This window comes from Microcaecilia unicolor, chromosome 8 (assembly GCF_901765095.1).
Source record: "Microcaecilia unicolor chromosome 8, aMicUni1.1, whole genome shotgun sequence".
In the NCBI taxonomy this organism is placed as follows: Eukaryota; Metazoa; Chordata; class Amphibia; order Gymnophiona; family Siphonopidae; genus Microcaecilia; species Microcaecilia unicolor.
Window position 1 is genome coordinate 21913345 of NC_044038.1, and position 14554 is coordinate 21927898.

The window sequence follows — 14554 nt, forward strand, 5'->3', positions numbered from 1 at the left end:
AGAAAGATTTTGCAAGCAAATCTCTCCTATGAATGTTAATTGTGGATATCCTGAAAACCTGACTGGCTGCAGTGCCTCCAGGACCAGGTTAGGGAACGACTGCACTACACCGAAGCCGTTGTCTCCTCTAACTCCTGCTACCCACTGTCCTAAATGGGCTGAGATGACTTGTTAGTGAAAGTAGACGATCACCTAAGGTAGTAGATTCTGGGGGAGGAGGGGTCGAGAGCTGACAGTCACGTAATCAGCCTGTACATTTACCCATAAGGAGAGAGGGTAGTTTTCAAATAGACCATTTACCCAGATAAATGGCTTTTGGGTTATACTATAAGTGGGCACCTTGGTTTAGGTGCCCTGATTCAGCAGGATGAGTCTATTCTTTAATGGCATCTGGGTGCCCAGATGATGATATAGAATATCAGCATAACCCGGACCCGGTATCTGGGTGCCTAAAATCTAGACACTCAGTTACACCAGCAATAGATCTGGTGTAACTGTGCTGCGGGCACCCAATTGTGGCAGGGGCATGCATAACTTACAGTATTCTATAAGTTGCATGCATAAGTGCACTGGTATAGTTTACCTGTTTATATTAGTGGAGGGGGAGGCTCATACTGATAGTAGGGAGGAGAAGGGGGAACGATTCTGCATTCACTCAAAACATTTGGGGGGAGGTTTTGCCCCTCCCCTAGCACACTCCAAACTACACCTATGCTTTCATATCTTTCTGGGAGGACCCTTCTCCCTTTATCTCTAGGCCTCATCATTTAAATCTGGTCTTGGTAGGCACCGTATTTACACCTGACTACTTGAACTTCCGGAAAGCACTAAAAAACAGATCCGTTCAGAAGGGCATACCCCAATGACCCAACATAAAAAACCTGGACATTTGCGACACAACGTAACCAAAGACCGTAATGGATATACCCCAGCTCTTCCTCTCTTCCCCCCCCCACAAATTCTCCCCAACTGTCTCTTCCACACATGTACCTCATTCTACCATAATATCACCTTGATATTGTTCACACCTTGTATTTGCTCACACCGGAATCGGTTAACGCCGTTTACGGTACTATGTAAGCCACATTGAGCCTGCAGAGAGGTGGGAAAATGTGGGATACAAATGCAACAAATAAAATAAAGAAATTTGCAGAAACATTTTTAGCTTGGCCAATATTACCCATCAGCCAGGTGCTTCCTCTCCACTTCAACAGGCAATCGAGATTTGTAATGAAGAGTCTCCTGGTCAAAGTGCAGTTGGCTGTAGACAAGTGCTTCTGGAAAGAAGTTATGTAATTAGTCTGCTCAAGCCTCTAAATAGAATGAAAGACTGGAAACTATTAGGATTCAAGAGCGTAGTCACATTTAGATTCAAAGCACAGTCCAATGTGGAGAAAGGCACTTACGTTCATGATATACCAGGTGAAACATGAATGAGCTTTTAACTACAAAAAGAAATGTGTTCAATATTGTTCAAGAAACCAAACCCTAAACAGAGAAAAAAAAAACGTCTTAAAGCAACAGAAGCAGCAAAATTATTTTAGCTTTTTCAATGGGCAAATAAACAAATTTGTTAAGATCTCCTCTTTTCCTTTTTCTGCTTTCATTCTTAAGAAAACACCAGTGTTTTAAAGTATTGAAAGTTAACCATATAGACCAGAGCTTCCCAAACTGGGGGTCGGGACCCCAAATATTATTATTATTATTTATTGCATTTGTACCCCACATTTTCCCACCTATTTGCAGGCTCAATGTGGCTTACAGAGTGTTGTTATGACAAAGTCACGACAGGATATTGGATACAATCAAAAGTAAGCAGAAGATGGATGAGGAATTAGAGAAGATGGTGTTAGATAGGATAGTTTAGTGTCACAAATAGTGTCACAAAACCTATATTTGGGGTCATGATCTAGGTGGACTCTCCATAGATGCGTCATTAGTCTACACCTCCAGGGGGTCCCCGAATTTAATTTAGTCGTAATCATGGAGTCACAGCCACAAAAGACTAGGAAGCACTACTATAGACACTGCCACCAGAATTGACTAAAAGGTCACGTTCTGCTGTTCATCCTCAAATGTATTATCAAACATATAAACGGCGAGTGACCGACTCACTCGCAAATGCGCAGTAGAGACTTCCCTCTCTGTCCCGCCCCCACGTCAATACGTGATGACGAGGGCAGGACAGAGAGGGAAATTGCACCGCCGAGGTTGATACCGCTCCCCCCCGCCCGAGGTCGCCGCTACCGTTACCCCCACCCACCCACCCACCCGGCCCGGGCCCTCTCTCCGCTACTAAACTTACACATCCATTCGCCGGAACGCAGCAAGCACATCAGCTGAGCTGCCGTCGGCCTTCCTTCCCTGCCTGTGTCCCACCCTCGCTGACGTTACGTCACAGGAGGGCGGGACACAGGCAGAGAAGGAAGGGCCAACGGCAGCTCAGCTGATGTGCGTGCTGCATTCCGGCGAATGGATGTGTAAGTTTAGTAGCGGAGAGAGGGCCCGGGCCGGGTGGAGGGATGGCGGTGACTCCGGGGGTGGGGTGGGGGGGGGGGGAACAGTAGTGGTGGCGACCTCGCGGGGAGGGGGAAGGAAAACCCCAATACCAGCCCGTTTTACGGGCTCAACAGCTAGTACTGATGTATAAAATATAAATGTGGGCTGAAAAGCAGAAGTGCAGATTCTAAGGGGAAAACATGGAATGTCTAGAATAAAGCCCACATTTCCCCCCCCTAAAAAGAGTAGTATAAGAAATAAAACATTAGACTAAGGGGCCCTTTTACTAAGCCACTTAGGCGCTTATGCGCGTGTCAGTTTGGTGTTACTGCCCAGCTACCACGAGGCCCGGGCAGTAATTCTGTTTTTTTTTTATACGTGCTGGAAACTAAGCAGCAATCATCATTCTACACACGTAGACGATTACTGCATGGTTAGTACGTGAGACCTTACCACTAAGTCAATGGTAGCAGTAAGGTCTCAGACCCAAAATGGACGCGTACCTATTTTAATTTTCCCGCATGTCCATTTTCGGCAAAAAATGGAGGATTGGCCTAGTGGTTAGGGTGGTGGACTTTGGTCCTGGGGAACTGAGGAACTGAGTTTGATTCCCACTTCAGGCACAGGCAGCTCCTTGTGACTCTGGGCAAGTCACTTAACCCTCCACTGCCCCAGGTACAAATAAGTGCCTGTATACAATATGTAAGCCGCATTGAGCCTGCCACGAGTGGGAAAGTGCGGGGTACAAATGTAACCCAAAAAAAAAAAGTCCTTTTTTACAGGCACGCTGAAAAATAGATCTACGTGCCCAAAACACGTGCCTACGGTAGCGCAGCCCATTTTTCGGCACACCTTAGTAAAAGGACCCATAAAAAAAAGAAAGGAGAGCTTCCAACATGACCAAGAAGAAGCTGCAAAAGATACAAAAGGCAATTAAGCTAGTATTTTGCAAAGTAGCTACTATTTAAATTTACGGTACCACAACCACAAAGGGCAATTGTAAAATGTTTGTAGTCAAAGCATAAGAATGTCAAAAATAAGAAACCTGTTACGGTTTACTTCTTTACCCCTCCAAAAAAAACAAAGAGAATAACCCAACCTTCTCTTCTCCCTCCTCCCCAGCTCATTATGTAATGGATATCTTCCGGTTTAAATCACTTTGTCAGTGTTTAATGCGTGTCAGAAGTAGGACTCGATAGTTCCAGAACAGTTCAAAAGGCACATCTGTACAATTTGGCATAAATATCTATCAAACCCTTGCAGTGATATATGAAGAAACACTTGGTAATTGGTGAAGAAGACATGAGTTGTCACTATTCTTCTTAATGAAACAACCAGTGGCGTAGCCAGAAGACAATTTTTGGGTGGGCCAGCGGGTTGGATGGGTGGGCACTACACCCCCCCCCCCCACACACACACACACACACGCGCGCGTCTGTCCAGCACATTTAAAGTTATCGGCACTGCCTCCACTCACCTTCTCCCACCATGGCACTGCCTCCTCTCCTGCACTTCATGGTCTCCGACTCCCACCCCCGCGGCAGCACTCTATCGGCGCTGCCTGCCTGACAGCTGACAGACGCGGCGCGACGACGTCCTGCTCCGGGACCTTCCCTCTGCCGTGTGCAATCCGCCCTGTGTAAACAGGAAGTTGAACCAACGCGGCAGAGGGAAGGCCCCGGAGCAGGAGGACGTCACGCCGCATCTGCCAGCTGTCAGGCAGGCAGCGCTGATAGCAAATTGAAAGCGCTGCCGCGAGGGTGGGAGACAGAGACCGTGAACTGCAGGAGAGGAGGCAGCGCTACGGCGGGGGTGGAAGAAGGTGAGGATGGGCCTGAGACAAAACTGGGTATGCCCCTGCAAAACACATTTGCTTAGATTAGCCACATGGACTAATATTAAAAAACATATATGGGGGTTGATAGTCAAAGCAATTTAAATGGCCTGAAATGGCTCCTGGACACTTAAATAGCTTATCTGGGAGCAACTGGTCATATTCATAAGAACATAAGCATTGCCATGCTGGGACAGACCAAGGGTCCATCGAGCCCAGCACCCTGTCACTGACAGCGGCCAAAAGAACAAGCAATTTGTCCCGCCCATCCTAGAAAAACTGTATTATTCCCTCAACCATTCAATAATATTCTATGGCTTTTTCCTCCAGGAAGTCGTCCAACCCTTTTTTGAAGTCCACTAAGTTAACCGCCTTATCCACCTTTTCTGGCAGCGAATTCCAGAGTTTAACTACGCGTTGAGTGAAGAAAGATGTCCTCCGATTCGTTTTAAATTTACCACACTGCAGCTTCATTGCATGCTCCCTTGTTCTAGTATTTTTGGACAGCGTAAACAGACGCTCCACATCGACCCGTTCCATTCCACTCATTATCTTATAGACCTCTATCATATCTCCCCTCAGCCGCCTTTTCTCCAAGCTGAAGAGCCCCAGCCTCTTCAGCCTATCCTGACAGGGAAGTCGTCCCATCCCCTGTATTATCTTTGTTGCCTTTCTCTGCACCTTTTCCAATTCCACTATTTCTTTTTTGAGGTGCGGCGACCAGAATTGAACACAATACTCGAGGTACGGTCGCACCATGAAGCGATACAACGGCAAAATAATAGCCTTATTTTTGTTTTCAATCCCTTTCCTAATGATACCCAACATTCTATTTACTTTCCTAGCCGCAGCAGCACATCGAGCAGAAGCTTTCAACGTATCATCAACGACGACACCTAGATCCCTTTCTCAGTCCGTGACTCCCAATGCTGAACCTTGCATGACGTAGTTATAGTTTGGGTTCCTCTTTCCCACATGCATCTCTTTGCACTTGTTCACATTAAACGTCATCTGCCATTTAGACACCCAGTCTCCCAGTCTCATAAGGTCCTCTTGTAGTTTTTCACAATCTTCACGCGATTTGAGTACTTTGAATAACTTTGTGTCATCAGTGGCACTTAACCAGATAGTGCTGCTAAAAATACCTGGGTAGCATCTAAGCCAAAACCAGCTACTTTGTGGGCATTCTGGGGGCAGAGTCAGCAGTTAGGGGCACTCGTACTAAAATTAATTAGGCACTTAGGGCCAGATTCTTTAAATGGTGTTTAAAATCTAGATGTGTCTGAAAAAAAATGCGTAAAAATACGTAGCGCTATTCTATATAATGTGCCTAAAGTTGGGCACGTTGTATAGAATAGGGCTAGAGAACATGCCTACATTCAGGCACGGCCACTTACGCCACTGAAAACCTACACCTAAACGTAGGCGAGTTCTCCTGAATTCTATAACACATATAAATTTGAGTAATGTCCCCAACACACCAACACTCCACCCATGGCTGTACCCCCTTTTCAGCTATGTGCGTCAGAATTGACACGCGCCTCTTTTTAGAATATGCCAAAAAAGAAGCACATGTAAATTCCAATTGTCAATTAGTGGGAAGGTGGTAGAACGAGAGGACATGAAATGAGATTGAAGGGGGGCAGACTCAAGAAAAATCTCAGGAACTATTTTTTTCACGGAGAGAGTAGTGGATGCTTGGAATGCCCTCCCGCGGGAGGTGGTGGAAATGAAAACGGTAACGGAATTCAAACATGCGTGGGATAAGCATAAAGGAATCCTGAGCCGAAGGAATGGATCCTCAGGAGCTTAGTCAAGATCGGGAGGCGGGGCTGGTGGTTGGGAGGCGGGGATAGTGCTGGGCAGACTTATACGGTCTGTGCCAGAGCCGGTGGTGGGCAGCGGGACTGGTGGTTGGGAGGCGGGGATAGTGCTGGGCAGACTTGTACGGTCTGTGCCAGAGCCGGTGGTTGGGAGGCAGGGCTGGTGGTTGGGAGGTGAGGATAGTGCTGGGCAGACTTATACGGTCTGTGCCAGAGCCGGTGGTTGGGAGGAGGGGCTGGTGGTTGGGAGGCGGGGATAGTGCTGGGCCGACTTATACGGTCTGTGCCAGAGCCGGTGGTTGGGAGGAGGGGCTGGTGGTTGGGAGGCGGGGATAGTGCTGGGCAGACTTATACGGTCTGTGCCCTGAAGAGCACAGGTACAAATCAAAGTAGGGTATACACAAAAAGCAGCAAATATGAGTTATCTTGTTGGGCAGACTGGATGGACCGTGCAGGTCTTTTTCTGCCATCATCTATTATGTTACTATGTAGTGGTTATTATCAACCAATTATCATGACTAATTGGCTCGTTACTCAATTGAGTAGGGTGCATAAACTGGTCACGCACACAATTTAATGCACGCTACTTGCTGCACCTTATTTTAGAAACTGGGGGTTAATGTGTGATTCAGCATGCAGAACAACTACCGCCCAGAAATATCTGTACAAAATCCAGTTTACCACGTGGGATTCTCAGATGCCCTAACCAATAGGGTGGTAATGGTATTGCAGGCTACAGTTGGGCAGAAACCTGTTTACTGCAAACATGCCCCCTCCATATGCTACTCATGGATGCGATATTTAGTCACAACATGCAGCAATTTGACACTACATGTGTGCTGCAATAATTTTTTTTACTGTACCTTAGCAAAACAGTCCGTTAAGTGTCACTATTCAGCCCTTAACCAGCTAGGATAACCACATAAATAGGACCGTGTAAGACAGTCCTATTTTCATGTGTTTCATCTTATCCGGTTAAGTGCTGAATATCACACTTGGGTACTGTTTTTTGTTTTAATTGACTTTTTTATAAAGTTTACATAGCCATAAAATTTAATCCAAAGTCTTATTAAAGAAAACAAGAAAGTTAAAGCCTAACCACTATACCTAGTGAATAACAAACAAAATGTACCCAACTAGCTAAAAACACTACTCCCATAACCTTTCAAAAATTACTCAAGTTGCAGGGAATCCCAAAATATATTTTAACTCCTTTGGGGTAATTAAAATTCCTGAAGGAGGGGGTCCTGGAATGGGTTTTGAGGGTCTCCGGAGCACAGTTGTGCTACCTGCGGCCCACCGACGCTGCTGGCTGGGAATGTCAAAGAAAATAGCCTGTTGATATTTTGCGCATGTGCAGAATCAGCCTGGGATCAGCACTAGGCCCAAAACAAAGGCGGGGCCTAAATTTTGAAGACTGCCTGGCCGGAGCTCCGCAAAATTTGAAATTTTACTCAACAGTTGCTGGGGGTCTGTTGGGACCTGAACAAAGGGTGGTTGCCAGGTGACGAGATTCTGGGAAGCAAGATAAGGGGTCTGGTGACCCCAGGTAACATTTAATTTGTTGGTTTTGGTCACTCGCTCCTGGGACACGAAAGGTTAATTTGTATTTTAAAACATATGTAGTAGTTATGGGGTTTTGAGAACCTTTTAGGTAGGCTGGGGGGGGGGGGTGAAATTTGGGGAAAAGTTCACTATAGTGGAGAAATCCCAGAGTAGTGCTTGTACGGTCTGAGGTGGATGCCTTTGGAAATTTCTTGACAGATGAGGCATCTGGGATGGTATACATTTTTCTGAGGGGCATCTAGGAATTTTGTGAAATTTTAAACTTGTTTTATTTGAGGAAAATGCGAGGCGTCTTTAGGAAATGTGTATTTTTTAATGTTAGCACTGAAGTGTTGATATAGTTGTGCTAATGTGACATGGTAATTTGATGTTTATTTCCCCATAGAAATGTGTAATTCTTCCCATTATTTCATATGGAAGAATTTAAAATAAAAATGGAGATTTGTTCAATTTAAAAAGGTTCTAAAGATTCTATGTGGAGAAAGACCTGACTAAATTGGCTGAGTGTGAGAAAACCCATTTAGAATAGTCTGAGACATTGTATGTGTCCTGAATGTGGTAAATTACTATTTTTAAATAAAGTTTAGTCTAATACTGGGTGGATGATTTTTTTTAATTTGAGTAAGAGTGAGGAGAACAAACTAAAGAACTTCTCTCTTTATTTTTTTTTAAAGAAAGAAAGTGACTGAGCTGGGTTGAAGGGTACTTGAGTGAATTGTGTGAAGTGTTTGGGTGAATGAGCCTAGGCCACTGGATTTATTTTAAATTAATACATGGGAGCAACTGCTAGAGAGTGTGTGACATTGAGAAATGAGCTTGTCTGTATTGCAGGGATTCAGTTTTAATAAGGCCTGGAAGGTAGGGCATACAATTATTACTTTTATTTAAGCTAGATAGCAAGGCTATAATATATGACGACAAACCTCAGATTAAAGCTGCTTGAATAAGGTAAGGAGACGGGGTTTTGCCTCCTTTTATTTTGAGTAAAGCTAGGTTAATAGCTACAGAAGAAGAACCAAAAGCATCAACACTGTCTATGGGCCCCCATGCAAGAGAAACCAAAGTGTTTGTGTAACAAGAGAGTTCTACAAATAAGTGAATTTTGCATGAACACTACATCAGCAACAAGGGGACTTTTGACAGTTACCTGAGTCGGGTCCGGGTGGGGCAAGGTTCCTGAAAAAGAGGGGAAAAAAACACAAAGAATCAATTCTTAAATGAGAAAGTTTGTAACATCATCAAAAAGTTTTTAAGCTTGAAAGTTGAAAGAAGTAAAAATGTAACACTTATCTGATACTCCACATGTATTGGCTCTAAAGTTCTTATATGTCCCAGAGTCTAGAGAAATATACTGCGAGAGAAACAAAAAGAGTCGTGAAATAAGTTCAGTGGAACTCACCCATTTGTAAAATCTATCCTGGGATAAAAATGTATTGTTTAGTTTTAAAGGAAACACAAACAAGTTAAATTTTGCAATAAATGTAATTTATAACTAATTGGATCTGGACCTTATTTTCTGGTGGAAAAATCCTGAATTTAGCTCTTTTCCTCCTAGCCCTAGGTTAGGAAGACATGGTTAGTTTGTCCCCACTTGTTTTAGAGGTGCAGCTCAAGAATTACGCACAACTACTATCAGGTACTGTAGACCTTGAAACAGAGTGAGTAACAATATAGTCTTTACTTTGAAAATTCAAATGACATTTACAGGGATACTTTAAGAAAAAAAGAAGCACCCAAAGCTACCACCCTAGGTTTTAAGGCCAAAAATGCCTTCCGCCTATGTTGAATGGCTCCAGTCACATCTGGAAAAATATTCATCTGAATAAAATTCCACAATACAGATACCTGTATCTTCCCACCCAGTCTACATTTCTCCTTGATCATCACTTATGTCCCATAGGTAGGGCCATATTTCAGTGAGCAGGACCCATAGGCATGGGGGAAGAAGGGAGGGAAGTGACAACACCTCCCAAAATCAACAGAGGGCTATCTGCCACCCCTACTTGGATCCTTTATTCTCACAGGGTCCCCCCTTACCTTGCCCTGGGCCATAGATTGTCCCATAGCTATAGCAGTGTCTTCTGTAAAACTTCCAACAGAATCGAATCAATAATGAGTATCCGTTTATCACTGGTAAATTAATAGGATATAACACACTGCAAAAACCAGGATATAAGAAACCCATTTGAGGTACATTTTCACAAAATTGCCATAAAGCATTTTTGAAAAAAAAATAAAATATTTTGTTTAGAGCACCCTCAGATAATCCCACTATATAAAGCACGCAGAGATTCTCTGTTGCTTAGTAGTGTAGCACTTCTTTCATCGGGTTGCTCGTTATTTTATGTGATAAAACACCGAATACGTGCTAACAGGCTGGTATAATTTTTCAAACACTGCGTACCTAACCAGCCTTATATATACCAATTATAGAGGTGCAACGTGCCCTAATCCTCATTAATGGCAATCTGTGTCAATAGACATAAAAAAAATCAATAAATAAATCAACACTTATCTGTGTTATTCTTTCATGCTATCTTCTCAACAGCTTTAAATAAATAAGTGTCCGGCCTTTTGTCTTCCTCTGAATACGCCTGAATATGGACTGCATTATGGGCCTAAAGCCCTTAGTTATATTTAAACCAATGAGCGATCTGCATGAAAGAAAATATTTATATTATCTTGACTTACGAAAACCACTTGTCCCTGAAACATGCTCAAAACATGTACAAAACATGCTCAGTTTGTACAAAAGAGATGAGGTGACGATATGATTACATGATGCTCCAATGAAAGGAGAGTTTAATTTTACTTCCAATCCAAGGCAGATTACAACAACAAGACGAATCCCATCAGTAAACAGAATGTCCTCAATGAAATATGGCCATGTATTGTATGGAACAGTGTAGAAAAATGAGCACAAAATGCAACCTTTATTAGTGCTGTTTCCACTAACAATACTTTTTGAAGCTGTTTTAGTGAGATATTCAGTTTTGCTGCCATGATATTTATATGTACATATGGACGTTTTCAACTAAATAAAAAAAAAGCTGTCAAGTAAAAAAAAATTGTTTTCTAAGTGTAACAGCTTTTGACTTTGTACAGATGGACCATAACTAGGCAGTCCATTATTTCGAATCTTTTACTATTGCTTTCAATAGATAGCGTTTGTTATTGTTTTGGGTGTACTCGTGACTCCGCCTACTGGCTTCAAGCCTCGTACCGTCTCCTGGTCTCAATCTAACATCCTAGACGTTAGTACGCACAGGTTGAGATCGCTAGATGTGGTCCAATCCACGCACAGCCATCTCCCCACACACAACAGGTAAACAGACCTGTCCCAGGGGGCGTAAAAGAGTAGAGCCCTCTTCTGTCACCAACACTGCTCTCTCTCCGTTCTTCCGCAGTACAGCAGGCTGTAGCTGATTGGCTGAAGCACACATTCCCTCACTCCGCAGAAAGGGCGCGAGACAGGCGGAACTCACCCGCGAAGACTCTTCCAGCCAATAGCGGCAGAGCGTAGGCGTTGCTGGCGTGGTGATGTCACGGCTGCTATAAATACCGTTTCGTCCGTTTTGCGTGGGTTTACGGCAGTCGTTCAAAAAGACAGACAGACACGTCCTTTGCGGTGTAGCGGGTACTAGTGCTGGGCGAACGGTAGTTTCCGGTGATCTCTGCGTTCGTGACGCTTTTGGTAAGGCGCTGTTGACGTTTGCGGTGGCGGTAAATGATTGTCTATCTGGTATTTATTTTGTATTGTTTTCTTTGTGATCCGGCGCGAGGCCGTTGACGGCGGGGAAAGTCGAGCTAGGTTGGCGGGACACGCTGCTTCCTTATGACGTTCCCGTCTGGTTCGTTCGCCGTTGCTCTTGACATGGTGGCCGCTGGTTACCCAGTGGGTCTTCTTGCCGCAGAGACGGCTGGAGGAGGTAGAGATAAGGAGGGAAGTTCCGTGAGCTGAGCGGTCGCCATGTTCTGTGTGGCTCCGAGATCTAGAGGGGAGGAAAAAAAACAACGTGCGGAAGAGACGGCCTGTCATGGTGGAAAATGCAGAAAGCAACAGTCGAGGGGGAGGGGGAGTTACGTTTTCCGTTGACTAACGCCGCCTCCTCGTCTCCTCTTTTCCCATCATGTATCCCATAATTTTGTTCGTTTATATGCTAGGTTTTTTTTTTTGTTGTTGATCTGGGCGCCAATTTTTAGTCTTACTGATCTGTTTCCCGCCTCTCGGAAAGCTGTTTGCGGCTGTTAGTGGGGGAAGGCCATGATTCTAACAAAGGCGGTACCTGCTTCCTATTGGCTGGCTAGCGATAAATATTGGCGGCATGTGGGCCAGTATATATATTTTTTTAACACTTGTTTCCCTCTAGTACAGTAGTAACCCCAACCTGGTCCTGGAGGCACCCCAGCCAGTCAGGTTTTCAGGATATTCACAATGAATATTCGTGAGACTTGCATGTAGTCAGATCTCAATGAATATTCATTGTGAACATTGGAGCCGACTCTGTGGGTGCTTGAGCACCCCCAATATTGGAAAAATTCCTTGTATGTGTCCAGGGAAGGATTATTTCCATTGGGCTCAGCACACCCAATAATTTTGAAACGTTGGCTCCTATGATTGTGAATATCCTTAAAACCTGACTGGCTGGGGTGCCTCCAGGACCAGGTTTGGGAACCAGTGCTGTAGAAGATGCACGGGGGGGAGGGGGGGGACTGGTCTTTGAACACTACAATTTTCATGTTTAGCCTATTGTGGTTTAGTCTACTACTACTTGACATTTCTAAAGCGCTACTAGGGTTACGCAGCGCTGTACAATTTAACATAGAAGGACAGTCCCTGCTCAAAGGAACTTACAATCTAAAGGACAAATGTAGAGTCAGTCAAATAGGGGCAGTCTAGATTTCCTGAAAGGTATAAAGGTTAGGTGCCGAAAGCAACATTGAAGAGGTGGGCTTTGAGCAAGGATTTGAAGATGGGTAGAGAGGGGGCTTGGCGTCTTGCTTAGTGTTATGTGATGAGCTGGAAGCTTTCCTTTTTGGTGATTTATATGTGCATGGCTCTGAATAAATTGAGCTTTTCTTTCACAGTATTGAAGGTGAGATACTATGGCACGTACCAAGCAAACAGCCCGTAAATCCACTGGTGGGAAGGCTCCCAGGAAACAGCTAGCAACGAAAGCTGCCAGGAAGAGTGCCCCATCTACGGGTGGAGTAAAGAAACCACATAGATACAGGTTTGGAAGCTTTTTGTACATAATATACTGTAATATGTCAGGAGTAAAATAACAGGTGGGAGAGGTGAAGATTGACAACTTACTGAAACTTTTTTTTTTTCCCCCATACAGACCAGGAACAGTTGCCCTGCGAGAAATAAGGAGGTATCAAAAATCTACTGAGCTGTTGATTAGAAAACTCCCTTTCCAGCGTTTGGTACGAGAAATTGCACAGGATTTCAAAACAGACTTACGTTTTCAGAGTGCTGCCATTGGAGCTTTGCAGGTATGTGAAGACTAATTCAGAGCTGGATTTTTTTTTTGGGGGGGGGGGGGGGGAGGATACAGAATTATTGTAACACTTCTGCTCATACTGAGCTATTCATTTGGATTTTATAACAAGATGTGAAAAGGTTTTCCATAGCTAAGCTGTACATAAGCATTGCTATACTAGGACAGATGGAAGGTCCGCTAAGCCCAGTATCCTGTTTTCAGCTGTGGCCAATTGCAAAACAGTTAATACCCGACAATGGTTAATGTTGGATGTGAACGTTCCATTAAAAAAATATAGTTAATTTGAATGCACATTTTTAGTACAAAATATATGCTATAAACTGTTTTACGTTTTTAGCTCTCCTTGAATACCTGAAGTAGCTGATTCTGTAAAGCATAGTGAAACACAATGCATGTGCTTAAATAGCATGATGTACGGAAGGTGTTAAAATTAAATTTTTTTTTTTTGTTTGCAGGAAGCAAGTGAAGCATACTTGGTTGGTTTATTTGAGGATACTAATCTGTGTGCTATTCATGCTAAAAGAGTTACAATCATGCCCAAGGACATACAGTTGGCTAGAAGAATTCGGGGCGAGAGAGCTTGAGTCTAAGATCACTTTTTTTTAGATGTGTAAATAACTACCAGTGAAGCCATGTTTTATATCTTTGGTTTAAAATCTAAGTGGCCTACATTAAAAGGAACATTTTATAATATTGTCTCAATTCTTGCTCAGGTTTCTAAAACTAAATTTGTATGAAGAGCAGGTGTAGCTAGGTGTTCCATGCAGCTTACTCCATTGTACACTTTTTATTGTAAATAAACTTCCCAACCTATTTTCTGTGTTAGCCTGCCTAATGGCTTGTAAGTATAAAAGTACAGTTGCTTATGGTAAGCCTCTAGTGAGGGTAGGCAGATAGCTACTTGGGTGAAATACTATTACATTGAGCATGTCACTTTGGGTTGTTTAGGCTGAGTATCAACTAAACATTTCTAAAGCACTACTAGGGTTACGCAGCGCTGTACAATTTTACATAAAGGACAGTCCCTGCTCAAAGAGCTTACAATCTAAAGGACAAGTGAACAGTCAGTCTGATAGGCACAGTCAAATTGGGGCAGTCTGGATTTCCTGAAAGGTGAGAGTTAGGTGCAGAAAGCAGCATTGAAGAAGTGAGCTTTAAGCAAAGACTTGAAGATGGGCAGGGAGGGGCTTGGCGTAAGGGTTCAGGACGATTGTTCCAGGCATAGTGAGGCGAGGCAGAATGAGCGGAGCCTGGAGTTGGTGGTGGTGGAGAGGGGTACTGCAAGGAGGGATTTGAGCATTTGTAGGTAAGAAGAAGCTTGAACT

General features: G+C 43.8%; 1 protein-coding gene across 1 annotated transcript; it reads left to right on the forward strand.

Moving 5' to 3' along the window:
• Nucleotides 1–11296: 11296 nt before the first annotated feature.
• LOC115475992 (histone H3.3) lies at nt 11297–13920 on the forward strand. The gene is made up of 4 exons (XM_030212083.1): nt 11297–11416; nt 12811–12956; nt 13068–13221; nt 13685–13920. The coding sequence occupies exons 2-4, from the start codon at nt 12829–12831 to the stop codon at nt 13811–13813; spliced, it is 411 nt and encodes a 136-aa protein (XP_030067943.1). The 5' UTR covers nt 11297–11416; nt 12811–12828; the 3' UTR covers nt 13814–13920.
• Nucleotides 13921–14554: the final 634 nt, after the last annotated feature.

Bases quoted from the DNA above. Each gene is read 5' to 3' on its own strand.
- LOC115475992 (XM_030212083.1), top strand. From the start codon at position 12,829: ATGGCACGTACCAAGCAAACAGCCCGTAAATCCACTGGTGGGAAGGCT. The intron at 12,957-13,067 runs GTTTGGAAGCTT...TCCCCCATACAG, and splicing joins AAGAAACCACATAGATACAG to ACCAGGAACAGTTGCCCTGC. The intron at 13,222-13,684 runs GTATGTGAAGAC...TTTTGTTTGCAG, and splicing joins CTGCCATTGGAGCTTTGCAG to GAAGCAAGTGAAGCATACTT.